At 35.8% G+C, this 18901-nt stretch overlaps 1 protein-coding gene across 2 annotated transcripts in view; it reads right to left on the bottom strand.

The window, feature by feature from the left end:
• The window catches only part of LOC150109317 (SUZ RNA-binding domain-containing), a 130430-nt gene extending 117175 nt beyond the window's left edge, over positions 1-13255 (bottom strand). For both annotated transcript variants that reach the window (XR_016549673.1, XM_090407385.1), the window contains exon 1: positions 13208-13255. Coding sequence is in view for 1 of the 2 variants with exons in the window: in XM_090407385.1 (XP_090263511.1) it covers positions 13208-13222 (15 nt within the window). In the remaining variant the exon portion in view is untranslated. The remainder of the gene's footprint in view (positions 1-13207) is intronic.
• Positions 13256-18901: the final 5646 nt, after the last annotated feature.

The following is an 18901-nucleotide window of genomic DNA, read 5'->3' as shown; positions in this document are numbered from 1 at the left end:
ATATATAGAGGCTAAGGCTATATATAAGGCTTATGGGATACTAAAGCAAGTGATGTGAAGTCATTAGCCTCTATATACAAGTTGCCCAGTCGTGAAGTTACTTCATGCATAAACTTTGTTTGCTTGCACTTGGATAAAGGATTAAACCAAGAATATAATTTCTTGGCATCTTTAATTTATTGAGAAATACCACCTTGAGCAGAAAAGAATGGCTGGTTTTTTAAAAGCTGAGAAATATATTTATGTGATGCATTTATGCCAGGAGACAGAGAGAGAGAGATAGAGATCTGATCCTGTTCTGGCAGAAATTTAAAACAATTTTTGCCAAATTCTCATAGGGCTGTTATAGACAAATATAAGCAAAATTAAAAGCATATATATTATTTCTCAAAACTATGTATAGTTCTTAAATTAAAAATACCAAGAAATTATGTTCTTGTTTAATCCTTTATCCAAGCATAAGCAAACAAAGCTTGCACATGAAGTTTCATCATCATAATTAGGGCTCAGTATGTATAAGCTAATGATTTCACATTAATTGCCTTAATATCCCATAATGCAAAGCAGACATCTGAAAAGATGTGTATAATGCTATGCATGAGAAGAGCTACTACCGAGACTAGTTTTCAACCTTTACTGAGGTCTCATCAGCGGGAGCCAGATCAAGAAGAGATACCAAGGTTAACATTCTGGCAAGATGGATTGACTTTCCAGTCAATTCATCTTGCCAGAACATGTGGCAAGATGTGGTCCTTTATCCCTTTGTTAGAGATGCAACAAAATTTTTGGATTAAGGAATATTATTGAGCACTTGGCTCGGCCAGTATGGGGCTACGGACTACCGGTGATTTTTTTTTTCTTTTCTCTTTAGAAATAAAAATAAAAAAAAATAAAATAAATAAACAAACAATTTGTTCAGTATAGTTTTTTTTGGAATGTTTGACTTGAGATATTTGTTTTAGCCTATTATTAGGTGGTAGACCGTAATGAGCTAGGAATATTATTGGGCCTAGTGGTCACCCATTTTGGGCTTCTGACAGTGGGTTTTAAAAACTTACCTATTCAGTATGGTTTTGGGACATTTGTGTTTTGCAGAATCATGCTCACTGTAACAACCAAGTGGGTGACTCTAAAGTCCCAATGGATTGTATACAGCAACTTTAGAGTCACCCACATGGTTGGGCTTAGTATTGTGTAGTATTTGTGTATATGTTACATTAGCTTTTTTTTGTAATCCGTGAAGATGTCTTAGTGACTGAGACGAAATATAGGAAGTATTAAATTCTGTTTTAATTCTTTCTGAGTGCTGTATACAATCCATTAAGCCTCCAACATGATGTCCTCACAGTACTTAAGCCTCTAGACACGGACTATATTACTACTGTATTATGACAAGCTTAGAAGGTGGCTTGAAGCAGTGACACAGCATAAGAATCCAACAAGGGATGAATGTTAGAAAAGTATGAGAAATAGTCAAGGGGAGTTTGAAAGAGGCAGTATCAGATTATATATGCAACATCAGAAGGATAAATCAGGTAGGAGTTAAGATAGCAGAGTAACATCATTAAGCAGGAGCTACAAAAAAAAAAAAAGCATTGTGGAAGGTAAATAAGGAGAAAGGCAGTTAGCAGTACCAATTCCAAAAAAGAAAGATAACTATCACAATAAGGAAAGCAAAATCTGACTGAGAGAAAATTCTATATCACTGAGTAGAACAAAGGGAAACCACAAAAAAAGTTCTGCAACGTAACAAGTAAAAGAATGACTATGGAAGAATACCTTTAATGAGTACCAATGGTAGAGCAGTGACCGAAGCAGATGACTTTGCAAAACAAAACACACTAAGCTTGCTCCAGCTTAAAAAACAGTTGGACTTTCTGGTCCCTTGACAAGTGTGTCGGACAAACTTTCTGCTCTAAAATGTTTCCAGCTCTCTCATCCTGACAGAATGGTAATATCCAGAGATAAGTCAGACTTTGGGACTCAGTCTTCTCCCAACTCATTAGATGACCAAGGCAAATGCACAACATGCCTCCTCTGATCTCTTGCCAGGACATCACACTCAACAGCCTTGATACTAATAATTCTCCTGGTCCAGACTGTATTCTACAGTTGTACTAAAAGCTTGTGCTCCAGACTGTTTCTCCTTTACAAGCTGTTATATGCTCACCTGAATCTCTATCCAACAAACATGGAAGCAAGCTTTTATCTAGCCAATACCTAAAAATCTAAAAGTAAGCCATCAAACTATTGCATGCACTCTTGAAAGCAATGCAGAAGGTCATCAACAACTAGTTTCATTACTCAGAGGCCCAACAGTTAAATAGCGATCACCGATATGGATTCTGCCATTTTTTCCAGCAGACTTCCTTGCTAACCTTACACCACTTTGGACAGAGGACAGGAAAAGGTCATTCATTATGTCATGGTGGATGATATCCTCTCATGAATTTTCCATTAATACTAGACTACCCAAGGCTTTGTGCTTTCACCTATTCCCTTCGTGCAATATAATGATACTCTAAAATCTAATCCTATTCATAGCTGTGCTGAATAGGATTAGATTAACAGCACACTCCATCATTTACAAAACCTTGTAGTGCTTTAATGACTCAAGCTTCAAGATCTTTATGGCCAATGCCTTAAACACTCATTTTCATTATGATGCAAAGGAAATTTTTCAGTACATGACTAAAGGAGAAAGAGAACAAGGGTAATCTCTAGGCAAGCAGGAGTATCAGGACTAGATTTTTCAGTTGGTGAATGAGTGGAATGAATGAACTGTCAATGAATGAGTGATAATAGTATTTCAGAATTAGTTGAAAAGGATGAAGATAAAAGTCCATCCACTATTGCATATGAAGCCAGAAAAAGCACATAACCCGGTTGCAGATATCAGAGAACAAAGCATAAGTGAGAGCTTCTGTAACAGACCACTCGTAAAATCTGAATGAATGCTTTATAGCTATAGAATAACCACTAGGTTTCACTAAACTTTTCTGACATTTGTCCAAAAGGAGACAGACATAAAAAAGAAGATTTCCCTGTTGAATCGACAGTGGCAGAATCTATACTGATAACAGTTTTATTGCTTGAGTGGTTTCCAGGTATATTAGAAGATCGCAGTTAATGGATTTCTATTACTTTAGAAAGTATTTAAATGAAATAAATAGGATGATAATTTTATTCCCCTTTTGGGAACAGGTGGAATGTGAACTAATTTCCAAGTTGCTAGATAAATGCCAGCAAAAGAGAAGAACATCAATCGACTATGAAACAACCTTCAAAATAATTAGAAAAATGCCATCAGGAGCAAGGGACTTCTTTTAAGTATCCAGACTTAATAAGATTTATCTGATCTTTCCGGGGAAAAATCAAAGAAGTGTTGAATGTTGTGAATTTAGAATGATAAGAGGATATTTAGAGAAATCATCAATGTAAAAACTCGAAAAAAATTGAGAAGCCAAGCAGGAGAAAGCAAGTCTGCCATTTTGGACCTGACAAGTCTTCCACATTTTGCCTAGTCTTCATCAAAATCTCCATCTCTGGAGATTTTGATGAAGACCAACCATGATATGCCTGATTCTTCTCAACAGCCTTGGCATACTTCTTGTAGAACTGAATCTCAGAAGAGAATAAGCAGAAACAGATGTTAATGTTTTCAAACTGTAAGAACATTTCACAATTGATTCACTGAAGATGTTTAGACTAAAGGAATGGAAACAATATTCGAGGCAAGGAAGCACAGAAAGATTGCTAGTAAGGATGCCATTAAGAGTGTGAGTGTTTGGAGAGCAGTCAGGATTACATGACATTCTGGCATTTGAATGATTTGTGGGAGATCAATGGCAACAACACATGCCTCATTATCTCTACCTGCGGTTCAATGCAGTTGGAAAAGGAAAACCAAATGGAACTGTAACATTTATAAATAATATTGGAAAGTTGGAGAAAATGTTCAAAATCCAAAAGTTCAGAATGGTTAATATTAATATTATTATTGGACAGGGACCTCCATGAAGTCTTAAGACTCAACATGGGAGACCCAAACTGTCAACACAATATCTATCAAACCTCTTCTTGAAACTATTCATTGAAACCCTCACAAATGACTTAGGCAACCCATTCTATTCATTTGCCACTCTCCAAGTGAAAAAAATCTAGTCCTCACACTCTTACCCAGGGATGACCTCTTGTTCTTCCTCCCTCTAGCCAAGTGCTAAAACATTTCTCTCTACATCAATCTTATAGTAAAATCCTTTAACTAACTTAAATATTTTATTCATATTCCCTTTCCTTTTTTCCTATCAACCAACTTCTGCAATCCACAAACCCTGAAATCTATCCTCATAGGAAGCATTCCAAAAACCATTCACCATCTTGGTCACTAACCTATAGATCAACCCAGGCCATCTCTGTGTTCAGAAGAGTGGCAAGAAAATTATTTGCCAGGTGTTTTCCATTAAGTTCATTTCAGTGTAAAACCTAATAAGTCAGTTTGGGGAATGGTAAAATCAAAAAAAAGCAAACCATGACTTTGCTTGAAATGGGATAAAACCACCACATTTTAAGTCCCAATAAGCTTTTTTTTTTTTTTTTTTGGCTATACACGAGGTTGGTTGATCAACTTCACCTTTGTGGGAAGAGAACTGGGAAACAAGGAACTCATTCAAATTGGATTTGAAAGCCAGTGCATGGTATTCCTTTGGAAACAAATGAGAAGGAAGGGTGCTCCAGAGTACAGCAGCAACAGGAATGAAGGAGTAGGGGAAGAGAAACCTATTCTATGAATATGGTGTTTGACTGTGAGCAATGTTTGTGTAGTAACTGCATGTGTTTCAACAGACTTAGTAGAGAGGAGAAATTATAAACTCAAAGAGGTTCATGCCGAATACAGAAACTATATAAAGTTTGGCGAGTTCAAGCGTAAGCAAATACCTGGATAGTGTTACAATTGACCCTTTAGGGAGTGCAACACTGAGGCAACTCATGGTAAGGGTGGAGCAAGCTCCGATCTCATAGTAGGGTATATGTAAGTTCTGTTTGCTACAAACTTGTTATTTCTAGGTCTACCTACTCACCAATGAGCCCTCAATAAAGGTTGAAACCAATCTGGGCAGTGACCTTCTCTCACTCATAATGTAAAACAGTAATACAGCTCCTAGGAGCTGGGTTTCACATTACGGGGAAATATCAAGAATAGTGATCAGAGCTTGCTGCACCCTTACCATGAGTTGGCTCAGTGTTGCACTCTCTAAAGGGCCAGTTGTAACACTATCCAGGTATATGCTTACGCTTGGACTCGCTGAACTTTATATAGTTTCTATATTCGGCATGAAACTCTTTGAGTTTCTTATTCAGTTATGAAACAATATGGGATGTAATATCCCTTAAACTTAAATAAGTTTATGTCGCCGAATTGAAGCCTTTGGCTCTTCATATAATTAATAATTTATTAATGATAGTTCTGATGAACATTTACCATTTATAAAGATGCATGCAGTAGACACCATGTGCGAGTGGTTGGAGTGAATTGGTAAGAGATGAGTCATTAATCATTCTAATTAAAAGAAACACACGTATTAATCACAGTGAAAATTATTTAATTGTAAATATTTCATCTGAAGTATCTTAGGACATCATCAGTATAGTAGTTTAAAACAATAATAGGAATAACATACAGTTAGGGCGCATGATTACAATAGAATCTCATTAAACGTGCGTAACATGTTACAGAAGTAAAAAATAATTACGTGGAGTATTTTTAGGGAACCCTTAAGGCACCCCTCCAGATGTGTGAGCGGTACTTGATGAAATTTCATTTACCCAGTATTTACTAGCCTTTCCTCTGAGGGATATGAATGCTACACCCTTGCCTGTATTGGTTCACTCCTGAGTTCCTTCAGTCTGAAGGTTTTGCCTGATTCCCCATTGACCAGGTTAAGATGACAACTACTTCCAGAGGATTTGTTTGTTGCAGACCACCTAGATTTCACCAAAATTTAATACACACCAAGATTAGGTAGCCTAATGATAAAATTATAAAGTGGAATTACACTTACATTAAGAAAAAATTACTTAATATTTGTAGAATATTTCAGCTAGGTTTCCTAGTAACTGTCAATACAGTTGAAAAAAAAAAAAAGAGACAAACACAATAAGAACTACACTTAAATTGCAAGCACGTGAACAATATATGCCATCAACTGCCAGAGGATAATTCCATCTCAACTATCAGAATCCAAAGAAATAAATTTAGATAATTACAAATTTATGAAACACAGGAATGAGGAGTGGTACTTATGACTTCCCAACTTTCTTTATACAATTTTTCAAGAAGAAAACTTATGTAAAACTTTAGTTTTATTTCAATGAATTCTATGCCTAGCAAAGTCTGGCTGGCTAAACCAGACTTATCGTTCTTAAAGTAAAATATATTCTTGATGTTCTTCTAGATTAATCTGAGCTGAATAATCAGTCTGTCATAATTACAAAAGCCTCATAAACAAGAGATGCTGTAAACTCCAGGATAAGAAAGAGAAAAGGATATTTGTCTTTTGGAGAAGCCAGAAAGGAATGTAGTTTATGAATGGGATGGAAAGAAATTTGTAGGTGAATGTGGCAAAGAAATCTCATAAATTTCTCTGACAGTCCTTTAAAATATGGAATTGAAATTCTAGAAATTTCTTCTTGAGAGGATTAGAATGAAGGCCATAATTATTTTAACAATTACTTTTTGTATTATAACAAGTAGAGATGAAAGTAGCTGATAAATGAAGTTCATTATTTAAAAGAGAATCAGTAAAACATATCCTATGTGCACAGTGAACTACTTTTCACTACTCCATATTTCTGACAGGAGTGATGATGTGAAACAGCATTAATATATTGTTCAGTGTAAGTTGGTTGAATGAGAATGTCCAGAAAAAGGACAGCGGTTACTTCACTTCTATTTCAAGTGTAAATTTTCATTGGGGAAAATAGCTGAATAGAATTCAAAGAAATTTATTTCTTTGGATTCTAATTTCCTGACCTTCACAGAGTCACAAAGCATATTGTGGGAGGTCAATACTAATCAACACAATGTCTATATCTCCACTCCTAAAACTCATCCACCGTTTCCACTTGCACCACCATCTCAGGCAATGCATCCATGCTCCTACCACTCTCCATGCAACGAAGTCACTTCTTACCCTTTTACTCACAACTTTCTTTTGCAACTGACAGGAATGGTCCATTGTTATGAAACATTTATGTGCAACATTTGGCTATAGTCATGAAAATTTTTCATATACAGGTAAAAATGTAGTTCACCCTTAGCTTTTAGATATCAGTATAGTTGTGTGTAGCAGGAGAATTAAGTAGTAGGGAGATAGATGTACGGAGTGGAGTCATGCCGTCCAGCAATGAGTCCTTAGACTCCTTGAAGGGTATCATGTAATAATAATAATAACTTTAATTAATGCTTCCAATATTTCAACAGTCAAATTGCATCATCAGAGAACACAGAACAATATGATATGTGCACACAGGCACTAGCACTGGTAAATGAGGCTAGAGAAAGGCAACCAAAGTTGGGCCTAGAGTCATCCTAAATAGCATCCCCCAAGTGGGCTAAACTGAGTGGCCTTGGTCGAAGATGAGTGATTCCCAAATTTGTTGAGGTTTGGAAAGTTTCTTAAGGCTGAGGCACATTCCAGGAATAGCCTTTCATATCTGTATCTGCTGCAGTGGAGTAAGGTAGCCTTTCTCCAATGTATTCTGTGGTGGATGGCCACAATGATGGAACCACATGTAGTCCATGTGTTTGCATATTCTATGTTGGCTTTCCTGCCTATTTCACCACAGAAAGAAAGTTTGTAACTTCAAGGAACCTGGTGGATCTAGTAGGTGGATAAGAGATACCAATTTTGTATATATGAAATGGTGATAGATTTTGTGTAGTCTCCATTCTGGGGGGGGGGGGGGTTGCAGTTATGGGGTCTTAATATTTTTTTGGATTGTGAAAATTGCAGCCATTGGCTAAGAAAGTATTGAGAATGTGGTAAGTTCAGTGATTAGGTCACTGTTAGTAGAACTGATTAAATTTTCCGTTTTATATACGGATTTTATAATCTCATAGTTGGGAGGTGAATGCATCTACCAGTGTGTATGTGGAATTTCCATAAATAGGGAATGCCAGGAACCCACAAGCCTGGTGTGTAATTAGTGTCTAGGAAAGGGAGAGAGTGTTGTTTTCCTTTTCTAAGGACCGATCTTGTGATGATGATGGTGGTTTAGATGTGTGAAGAAAATGTTGCAAGTATCCAAGTTATGTGGCCAAATGGAAACCACATCATCTATATAGCATAGCCAAACAGTGGGTTTTATGTGGGGCAGGGCTTAAGGTTTTCTCTTCAAAGGTCTCCAAGTAGTTGACCAGAGGGGAAGAAAGCAGGGAGTCCTTGGCTGTCCTCTTTATATATTTGTAGAATTTTCCTTGCCAAACAAAACAAGCAGAGGGAGTAAACAGAGCCTGGATAAGGACTTTAGTGAACAGAGGAGACATCAAAATTAACCATTATGTCATTGTGTTGGAGTGTTATATTTTTTCTACTGGCTTTAAAGTGGGCTGAAATTTTGTGTGTGTGTGTGTGTGTGTGTGTGATGGAGTGTTGCCAACATACTGTGAGAGCATTTTGGCTAATTTGTCTGTCTGTGCATGAATCAATTATCATCCGCAATGGGCCATGACAGTATATTTAATTTACAGATTTTTGGTATCCCATATATTTGTGGGGGGGGGGCATAGAATGATATGGTTTTAGCTATTGGTGATCTCCATAGGCCAAGAGATGATCTTTTTAGGAGGCTGCAAAGTGTTCTGATCTGTATATTAGTGGGACCATAGCCTAAAGGTCCCACTAATATACATAATTACTATTCTACTGTTGTTTCCATTAGCAGTAGAGCTTCATATTCTTTCCATGAGAGGTTGCTTTTCAGCGGTTTTGCATTTATAAGTAGTGGTTATATCCAGTATGACAATGTTAGCAATATGGATAGAAATGTTGAGAATAAGTTATTCTAGCGAGTGTACTGCTTATTATTTTTAACCCTTGGTAATAAAGATCACTTCATCCACTGTACCATAACATCTTTTTTTTTTTTTTTTTATGAAAATGGCCATCAAGCAAAAAAAGTGATTCTTCTAATTGTGTGGGAAAGAAAGATTACTGAATTAGGAATGAAAGTGAATAAATAATTATCTTTACACACACACACACACACACACACACACACAGTGGTGCCTCGTAGTTCGTATTTAATTCATTCCAGAAACCTGTTCGAACTATGAATTGTTCAAAGTCCGAATCAAGATTTTACATAAGAAATAATGGAAAGCGAAATAATCTGTTCCCATATTCAAAAAATTTCAATAATTTTTTTTATTTTATCTATTTTAGGTTTTTAATGTTAATAACTTAGAAAAAATTAAACAAAATAATCTTATTAAGTCATACCCCAACTTACGCGAATCCGGAGTTACACGGTTTCTTATACAGGGTGTTCGGGATAAATTTGACAGTTTCGTAAGGAAAAAGAAAATCTTCTTTGTATCTATTAAATTTAATGAATTGACAAAAAAACATTACAGGCAGAGTTAATTACAATACTATCAACAAGATTTACTCAAAATAACCACCATTAGCATCGATCACAGCTTCAATTCTGCTTCGGAACTTCGAACAAGCTGATGCTACAGTCTCCCTGGGAAGGGCCGCAAAAACTGTTTTAATTTTATCCATTAACTGGGCTTTTGTATTACTGGAAGTGCGATTGGTGTCTTTTTCAACTGCGCCCCATATAAAATAATCCATGGGGTTAAGGTCTGGGGAGTTCGGAGGCCAAACATTTGGACTGGTGAAGTCGTAGAAATTTTCAGACAACCATTTTTGACTTTTCCCAGAGGTGTGGCAAGGGGCCGAATCCTGCTGCCATACATACGGCCTACCATTGGCTACCCTTGTTATCCAGGGCTTGACTACAGTTAGCAACTCCACGAACAAAGCCCGAATTCCAATGCCAGGGTTCTTCAACACCTGTTCCTGCAGATTTGCGAGGAATTCTGCTGTACGAACGCAATCAGATCGTGTGCTAGGGATCTTTCTTCTTGCTACATCCTCGTAGTCACCATTGCAAGTCTCTAGTTCATGCCTGATTGTTTTTACTGTATTCAGGGAGCATTGGGCAGCAGTCGTAATATCCTTATTTTGATGGCGGGCACGAATCATCATGATACAAGTTATTCTCTTCCATGATTCAGGTGGGTTCCAGCTATCCATCCTTTCTGACATCTTGTATATGAATGAAGAAGGGTCCAAACTTTTAAATGAAGAGAAGTGTGTGTTAATACATGTAACTTACGGAAAAATATAATTAATTATAAATATGTCAAATTTATCCCGAACACCCTGTATGTACGTATTCCCGTCCCGCTTCACGCCTCACCACTAGTCATATCTTTCAGGTGCCGGCCGCATTCGCCAGTGTTGCACATGCTGTGAACAAGCACTGACGTGCTTCGCGTGGCCTCCATTCATACGTGATTTTTATAGTCTACAAAGCTTGCGATTGTTTAATGTCATGTTCTTGATAAAAATGTTATCACATTAATAATAATAATGTCATCCAAAAGAAGCAAGTCCGATTTTTCTATTGCTAGCAAGAAAAGAAAAACATTGACTTTGGAAACAAAACTCAACATTATTAAGGATTCTGAAGGCGGAATGAAAATTTGTGAGCTAGCAAAGAAGTTCGATCTACAGGAATCCAGAGTAAGAACAATCATAAAAGAAAGATTTACAGATTTTGGAGGACACAGATTCTAACGAGGAACAAATTGTAGCCACAAGGCAAGGAATAAAAAAATCATTAGCTTGCTATGAAGAAATTTTGCATGACAAGAAAAAGACATTATGCCATCAGACGAATCTATTAGATTTTATAAAACCATCGCCATCGAAATAACTTTTTTTTTTTTTTTATGTATGGAAAACTACAATTATGATTATATTTCTTAAAAAATATAGGTGTTTTTGTAAACCTTTGGTCCCAATTGTATGTTTGTATATATAAATTACATACAAAATTATACCCTGAGTTATGCGAATTCGACTTGCGCGCTTTTTGTTGGTCCCACCTATCGCGTAACTTCGGGGTTTTACTGTATTTATTTTATTAATTTTAATTATTACAACATAAAAATAACAGATCTGAAAGATTATTTTTTGAGTCAGCAATGGCTTTGAAGAATTCTCCTAAACTGAACAAGTATGGTTGCATTAATTTGCCAAAAATTTGGGAGATTGTCATCCTAAGAGCAACTCCCACATAGCTATAATGTTTGTTTGTTTTTTTCCAACATTAGAGGGTGCCATAAATAGGACTTCAGATTTTTTGTACACTGCAATTTTATTGTTTTACTTACTCACTGTTGCGTGTACAAGTGTGTTGTGCTCTGATGATGCTTATTTGAAATTCAGCAAAATATAAGCAGTTAATAAAACATCTTTTGATTCAATTGTTTGGTGTTGTTAACACCGTTAAAAACTTAAGTTATGAATAACCGTCAACACCTCTGCACATGTAACTAGGTTCTTGCATGGAAAAGTCGTAGTGTTGATTGTGATAGCACAGTTGCCAGATATTTTTGGAGACAGGATTTTTTTTCTCCCTTGTAATAAAGTGTCTACATTGACATAACGATCAGGTTAGCTGTCATATGCCAAAATTATATTAACACTTACCTTTAATGCTGTTTTCACATCTGCTTATATTTTATAATTTGGATACCATATTTGAAAAAATGTTTTTTTTTTACTTGATTTTTATATATATGTTGTGTATATTGTTTGTAAATAAATCTAAATAGGAAAGTTTTTTAACCCCATCTAACCTTTGGAAACTGAGGAGGTAGTTAATGAACTGCTCTTTTCCACTGGTTGGGAAAAATGCATTATATTTAAAATTGGAAATTTACTGAAAATAAATAAATCAGATAAAAACACAATGTGAAGGAGTAAACTTGGTCACTATCATGAGGAAAAAATAAATAACTTATCACATTATAGGTACTGGTTACTGATAATTGCAAATAACCAAAACCTTGAAAAAATTATCTGGCTCAAGCACATGAAATAAAGGGGCTATGATTATCATCTGAAGCTACTTGGAATTGGATAATGGAAATTTTCATTTATTTACTTCCATCAGAAAATAAAAACTCAGCAGAAGGTAAGAAGTATGATCAACTAAAAATAAATAAAATAAAGGGAGGGAAGAAATCCTTTAGCTATTGAAGTTATCACTGGTAGTTTATAATTTTTTTTTCCTTAGTAAAATGCTACTTTTTATGCATATCTTAAATCCTTTCCTTTGATTACCTCTGTTATAAAAATAAACCCTACTTTGTAAATGTATCTCAATTATTTCTTTCCCCAATATACAGTATAAAAAGTTTCACAGGTTACAATGCACCATGTTTGTTTAATGGTTTCATTTGGGAAATTTCTGAAATTACACTATGTGTTTACTGAGACAATAAACGCTTTTCTTTGTTAGGGTTATTCTTCTGATTAGCATTTACTTTTATACAGCAGTAGTCTGTAAATTATTGAAAGCATCATAAAATTTCCTAAAATACAAGTACCATTATAAATAACTACATGAAAGAAAATATGAAAATAATATTGTTATAATCGTGGTATGAAATTTTATGCCATCTAAATAATCATGATATACACATTCCAAATAATAACCTGCTTATTCAAATAACTTTTGTTTTGTTTTTCCAAAGAAAAAAGTCACTTCTGCTATCTCCCAGTATATTCATAAATCAAGAGTATATACAATTGCGAAACGGGGAACTATATCTCAAATCTATCTAAGAATATCTAGAATAAGGAAACCTAGATTATATATAGCAAACAATTATAGAACAAATTTAGTTTGACCCGTTAAATTGACATAAAACAATACTCTAGTAATGTTTTTAAACAATTTCCTAGCGATCAATGGATAATGTAGGCCTAGTAACTAATGTTATCCTGACAGTTTTTTTTTTACTTCAGCTAACAACGTTGACATCTAATAATAATAATCTTGCATTACGATCTTTTTAGGAAATACAATGAAGAGGAAATGTAGTAAGAACTTGCAAACTTACTCCATTTTCAATCATATCTTCCCAACTCTCACAGACATCTTCAGACGCGTCGTGAGCCATTTCTCACGACAAGCTGATGATGGCGCTGCTTAAGGGGGAAAAAATATTAAGTTATAGACCTCTATAAGGAGAAAGATGAATGCATTTTATTTAGTACTTCTCGATCTGCAAAGTGCAGAAAGGTAAGCACTACGATCGTGAAAGTTTATCAGAAAAAAGTTCTCATTGAAATCCCAATGGATAAAAACTAAACAGAATTTTAAAAAATACATATGAACTTATTTAACTTGTTTTGGGTTTTATCTGAAACCAATTGCTCTGAATATGTTAATGAATATTCAGTAAAGCTGTGTTTCACATAGTTTGGCTAAATAATGAAGTACCTGCTGATATGACTTATAATACAGTAATAAGCATATGTGTTAAAATAAATAAATATAAATTAATGGAAATATGAGACATTATAAATCCGTAATTATTTCATTGCCGAATGTATACTGCTTGGAAAGAAATCGCGGACACCCCTAAGGACAAGGAGCATTGTGCCAAGTAATGCTGACTCGAGGATATGTGGCACCTCTAGGGGAGTTTTATGATGCCTGTCTTGTAAGACAAGACAAGATAGGCATCATAAAATTCTTTATTGTTAAAAGCAATTCATAGTTATTGCCAAAAAAGTAGAGCCTGTGTAGCTCAGTGGATGTGGCGTTTGCCAACCACGGCGCTTGGCCGCACGAAGGAAGACTTGGTTTCGAGTCTAGTCGGCGACTAGAGGAAATTTTTCTAAGCCTTTTTTCGACCGGTTCCCGAGTTAGTCGATCTCTAGCACGGGCAAGCAGGTTTTTCCTCCCGGAAACTCGGATTTTTCGTCCTGTAAACTCAAGAAAATCGACCGTAGAACCCACATTATTTCAGACATTAAATATATTGTGTTAGGGTTAGGGACCACGAGATGGCGGCACATTTGAGCCGTCTCTCTTCACTGAGTACTGCTTAATTAGTGATAGCCTTGGGCCATCTATCTCTGATTGGTACCAGTGGAGATTGAACTGCCAACTCAGTCTCCAAAAAAGTTAGATAGGGCTAAATGGCCTCGCCTACTCCCCGTATACGGAATAAAAAGGCGTTAGCTGATTTTTTTTTTATTGCCAAAAAAGTGCGTATAGAGCACTTGGGGGGGGGGGGATGCTCCTACCACCAACGCTTCGACTCTCTGGTCCTCTTTAATACAATTACTTTTTTTTTACAATGCTGGCACAGCAAAGCCATTGCATCCCTAGGCTTAGGCCTTTTGTGCCTAAGCCTAGAGCAGGCCTTGGTGCCAAGTAACGAGTTACGTGTTTGTAGCTGGTATAAATTGGAAGAATATGATGCTCTCAAGTCAGTGCAACTGCGTCCGAGTGGAATGGCTGTGAGGAAGGCACTGACAGAGTTTTAAAGAGGCGTATCAATTCGGCAAACTGTTGACAAATTGGGTCATCCCAGGACCCGAACCAACACTCAGTGATAACATTCTGACATGGAAGCCAGCGAGTCAATTGCTACTCGCAGTGGATGACTCACAGGAACCTAACCCTAGGAGTGCTAAGAAGGATAACACGTATAAACTGCTATTCGTCGGCAAACACATTGGATGTAGAGTTCCAAGCTTTGACTGGAACATGAATCTCTACAAAAACATTCAGAATCTAGGCTCACTGGAACGATTCGCCTTGCCCATGGGGGCGTCCACTGACTTCTTTCCAAGCAGTGTATATTCGGCAATGAAATAATATCGGATTTATAAAAAAAAAATGTAATATCTCCTGTTTCCATTAATTTATATTTATTTAGTCATCGGCGGACACGTTGAATGCGAAATTCCGAGCATCGAATGAAACATGAATCTGCACAAAAAACATTCAGAACTGAGGCCCACAACATGGTTTTTCATGGTACTGCAATACACAAGCCCTACATTACCGGAACCAACATCCAGCGTAGTCTTCGATGGTACGAAGAGCGTCCATAGTGAGATGTGGAAACTTGGAAAACTTGGTAACTTAAAACCTGGAAAACGGGTGTGGGTGTGGCCAATGCCCAGTAAACATCTCTTACCATAATGCATAACCCTAACTATGAAATTTGGAGGTGGTGTGATGGTATGGTTCTGATTTTTCCTGGTTTGGCCTTGGATCTCTGTTTGAAGTGCCACGAATATTCAAATCCGAGATGTATCTGAACATTCTGGAAAATGCAACGCTTTATGGTGTTTCTACAGAACTGACCACTGTCTCTTTCAGCAAGACACTATGTTTTGACACTATGTCAAAAGGCTGCTGCTGTAACTGCGTGTTTTGTGGACCTTTGACTGACCTCCACAGAGCCCTGAACTCAGTCCTATTCAGAGACGACCTGAAGCGCTAATTCATCGAGTGTGATGAACTGGAGCGTCGGGTGAGTTCAGGGGACAGCTGTCCCACAACAATCCAGGACCGCATTACATTCCTACAGGAAGAATAGTCCAAAATTACCATTTGATCGCTATCGTACGCTTGTCGAAAGCTCGCTTGTGCCCTGTAAGATTGCTGCAGTCATCGTAGAGAAAGGAGGTTCTACATCTTATTAATGTAGAACCTCCTTTACATTAATGGAAAGGAGGTTCTACATTAATAAGATGAAGAACCTCCGGCGCCATGGCTAGTTGTTCCTCATACTATGGTATGAGAAGAAATGAATTTGTTTCTTCTTCTTTCCATTGACTTCTTTCCAAGCAGTATATATAAACTTAAATAAATTTTCAGAAATAGACCAGAGTTTATGAGAATATAATCCTGGAGTTATCTTGGCTTGCACGACTTAAAATATTGGCCTGGAAGCTGCTTTAAGCTGTTGCAGTTTCATCAGCAAAACCTAACCAATCCATTAATAAAAGGTACATATACGGACTCGGAAGAATTCGTGTCTTCCCATTATAAGTAGTGCGTGCCTTCCAGGCAATTGCAATGTTGAGGATTGTATTATCATAAGCTCTCTCGTCTTTTCACAAAATCTTTTTTAAGTTTCTATATTTGAAATAACGACCGATTTATACTACTGAAGTTAATTTATAATCGCTGAAATGAAACCCTTCTTCAATAATTAAATATAACTTATTTATTTAATTGTATACACCGGTAAATTTCCATTGATAAACGTATTGAATGTGCAAGACATTATTGTGTTGAAGAGATCAATAATAGGAGAAAGGTAAACTGCAACAAATTACGATTGAAATAATAGAAAAAAGTATAAATAAATAATACGAGTGTACAGGCAGGAAGCGGAGTAAATAAAACAGGCTGCTAAATTAACGTAGTATGTCAATTATTGTTGGTGTTGCAACATGGTGAAGTTCCAAAGCTATTCATGAGATGCCACCTCGCACTACACTTCGCAAATCCATTTCGTATCTTAGAGACACTCCACAACTCGACTGTCTATCTAGCAAATGTGTGCATTTTCTGGCAGTTTGTCCGATAATAAAACAATATTAAGCAAAAAATAAACTTCTTTTTCCTTACTTAAGAGAGAAATTAGGTTTTGAGACTTAAAGTTTTAGAAATAGGTTAGTTGATCGGACTCTACCTCACTATTCGATTCTTTGAGTACATTGTATGATGTACGGTATTGCAAGTAACGAGAAAACAGCAGATAGTGTCTGTCATGTAGAGTAATAATTGTTAAACTCTTGTATTCAAGATATTAACTGAAAATTTTCTGGTGATTTGGGTTTGGTTTACATTAGTCAATTTTTAATGTCAATTATGCATAATAATATGAAACACCCAAAAAAACATCTCTTAATCTACTCAAAACATGCGGTTTCTTTGAATGAAAATGTTACACTATAAAAACGCATCTGTATATGACTAATATGCCAGATGAGTACTCCAGTTTTTATTCTGAATTCATTTTATTTTTTTCTTAACTTGAAGAAAAACGACAAATAATAATAATAATAATAATAATAATAATAATAATAATAATAATAATAATAATAATAATAATAATAATAATAATAATAATAATAATAATCACGACAAAAATGAATGTGAACTATCAAGATGTAATAACACCAGAATATAATGACAATTTCACTTTGATCCGATCAGATCATTCATTTGACCTCTCAAACATCAGTCTACTTCCAACACAGCAATCAAATCAATAAAAAATATCCAACTGGTGTCATCCTCAAATAAGCTTATTAAAAAGCTTCGAGGATGCAAGCCGAGACATTGTAGCTCAATCGAGATCAACAGAAAGAAAAAAATATATATATATTTATTACATTGAAGTGTTGTAGTTTCAGCGCTAAAATATATTAAAAGCAAAAATTGTAAAATATAACATATTGTTATACTATAAATGCTGTTATAAATGTGATCCTATTCAATTGCAAACTATAAATTACCATCTATAGTAACTATTATCAACATATTACACAAAAAAGGAAAATTGGAATGAAATTCATTGTTAAAAAAACAAACTAGAACAACATGTTTTGTAAATGCATGATATGCAATCATAATTTTAATAATAAAAATCATTGAATTAAAACAAATTTGACACCTCCAGGGAGTCCAAAGACTCATCGAGGGAGGGCACTGCTCTACAGCTCTGTCTCCACCAACTCAATCTACCAATGCCACAATTTCAGATATTTCAGATTCAGATCACAAATACACCAATGCCAATATTTTTCGTTGGCAGTTTTCATAAGCTGTCGACCAAAGCATAAAGAAATAATATAGTCTCTTAAAATGCGATATAAACCTAGTCTTCGATCATATCTTGATTTTCTTCAGGATAGCGCCGTTATGTCTTTATCTCAACATCATGTATCCAGCATCTGCTATATTTGATGTTTAGAAAAAGAGGTGACTGCCTGGCACTTTAAATTAGCTAACTAGTGGTATTCTGTGTAATTCTTATTTTTTTATATCACTCCCACATATGCGACCACGAAGCTTACAAAAAAATCAATGTCATAAGTGCGTGGGGAGGGGGGGGTAAATCAAAAAGATCTGCTGATATTCTTTTGATTTGGTGAGAAGGTAGTAGTCCTCGGGGATTACTTTATAGAGATGGCAGTTACATAGAACAAATAGCTTGAATGAAAGATGACTGAGAAGAGCATGTATTATAAGTCGACAATTCGACTGTAAATGAATGCTCGAAAACTCATCGAGGGAGTTTAATTGTAACTCATGTCATAGTAAAGTTAGCTAAAATTAGGGAATGACAGGTGCAAGTTCTGATGAAGAGTGTGTACACAGTTGTCTGTAGAAAACATAGAGTACAGAAAATTACAGCCTATGGGACAGTGGCTGAAAAGAGTGAGAGTTAAGCCCAACTAGACTCTTCTGAACAGCACCGAATTTTTTAGAGATGTTTTATAAGCTGCATCACCAACAATGTGAGAGCAGTGTTCAAAGGATGGAGCTGATTTCAGATTTATACAGATTAGTAGGTGGAAGGTAACAAGAGATGACAAAAGTTTTATCGAAGCCAATGATATATGAGAAGAGATATGGTTTTGTAAAAAAAGGCTATGGATGAGAGTCAGTCCAACAAGGGAGAGCTGCGGTCAATATTAAGTTAAGCATTATTAAATGTAAGAAAAGAAAGGAATAATGTCTGGGTGAGAAAAAATATACAAAACTGTCTTTT

The sequence above is a fragment of the Typopeltis vanoorti genome, chromosome 2, assembly GCF_054136105.1.
Source record: "Typopeltis vanoorti isolate ZY-2024b chromosome 2, IOZ_Tvanoo_1.0, whole genome shotgun sequence".
NCBI lineage: Eukaryota > Metazoa > Arthropoda > Arachnida > Uropygi > Thelyphonidae > Typopeltis > Typopeltis vanoorti.
The sequence above is the reverse complement of the archived record's forward strand: the minus strand, read 5'-3'. Positions and strand labels throughout refer to the sequence as shown.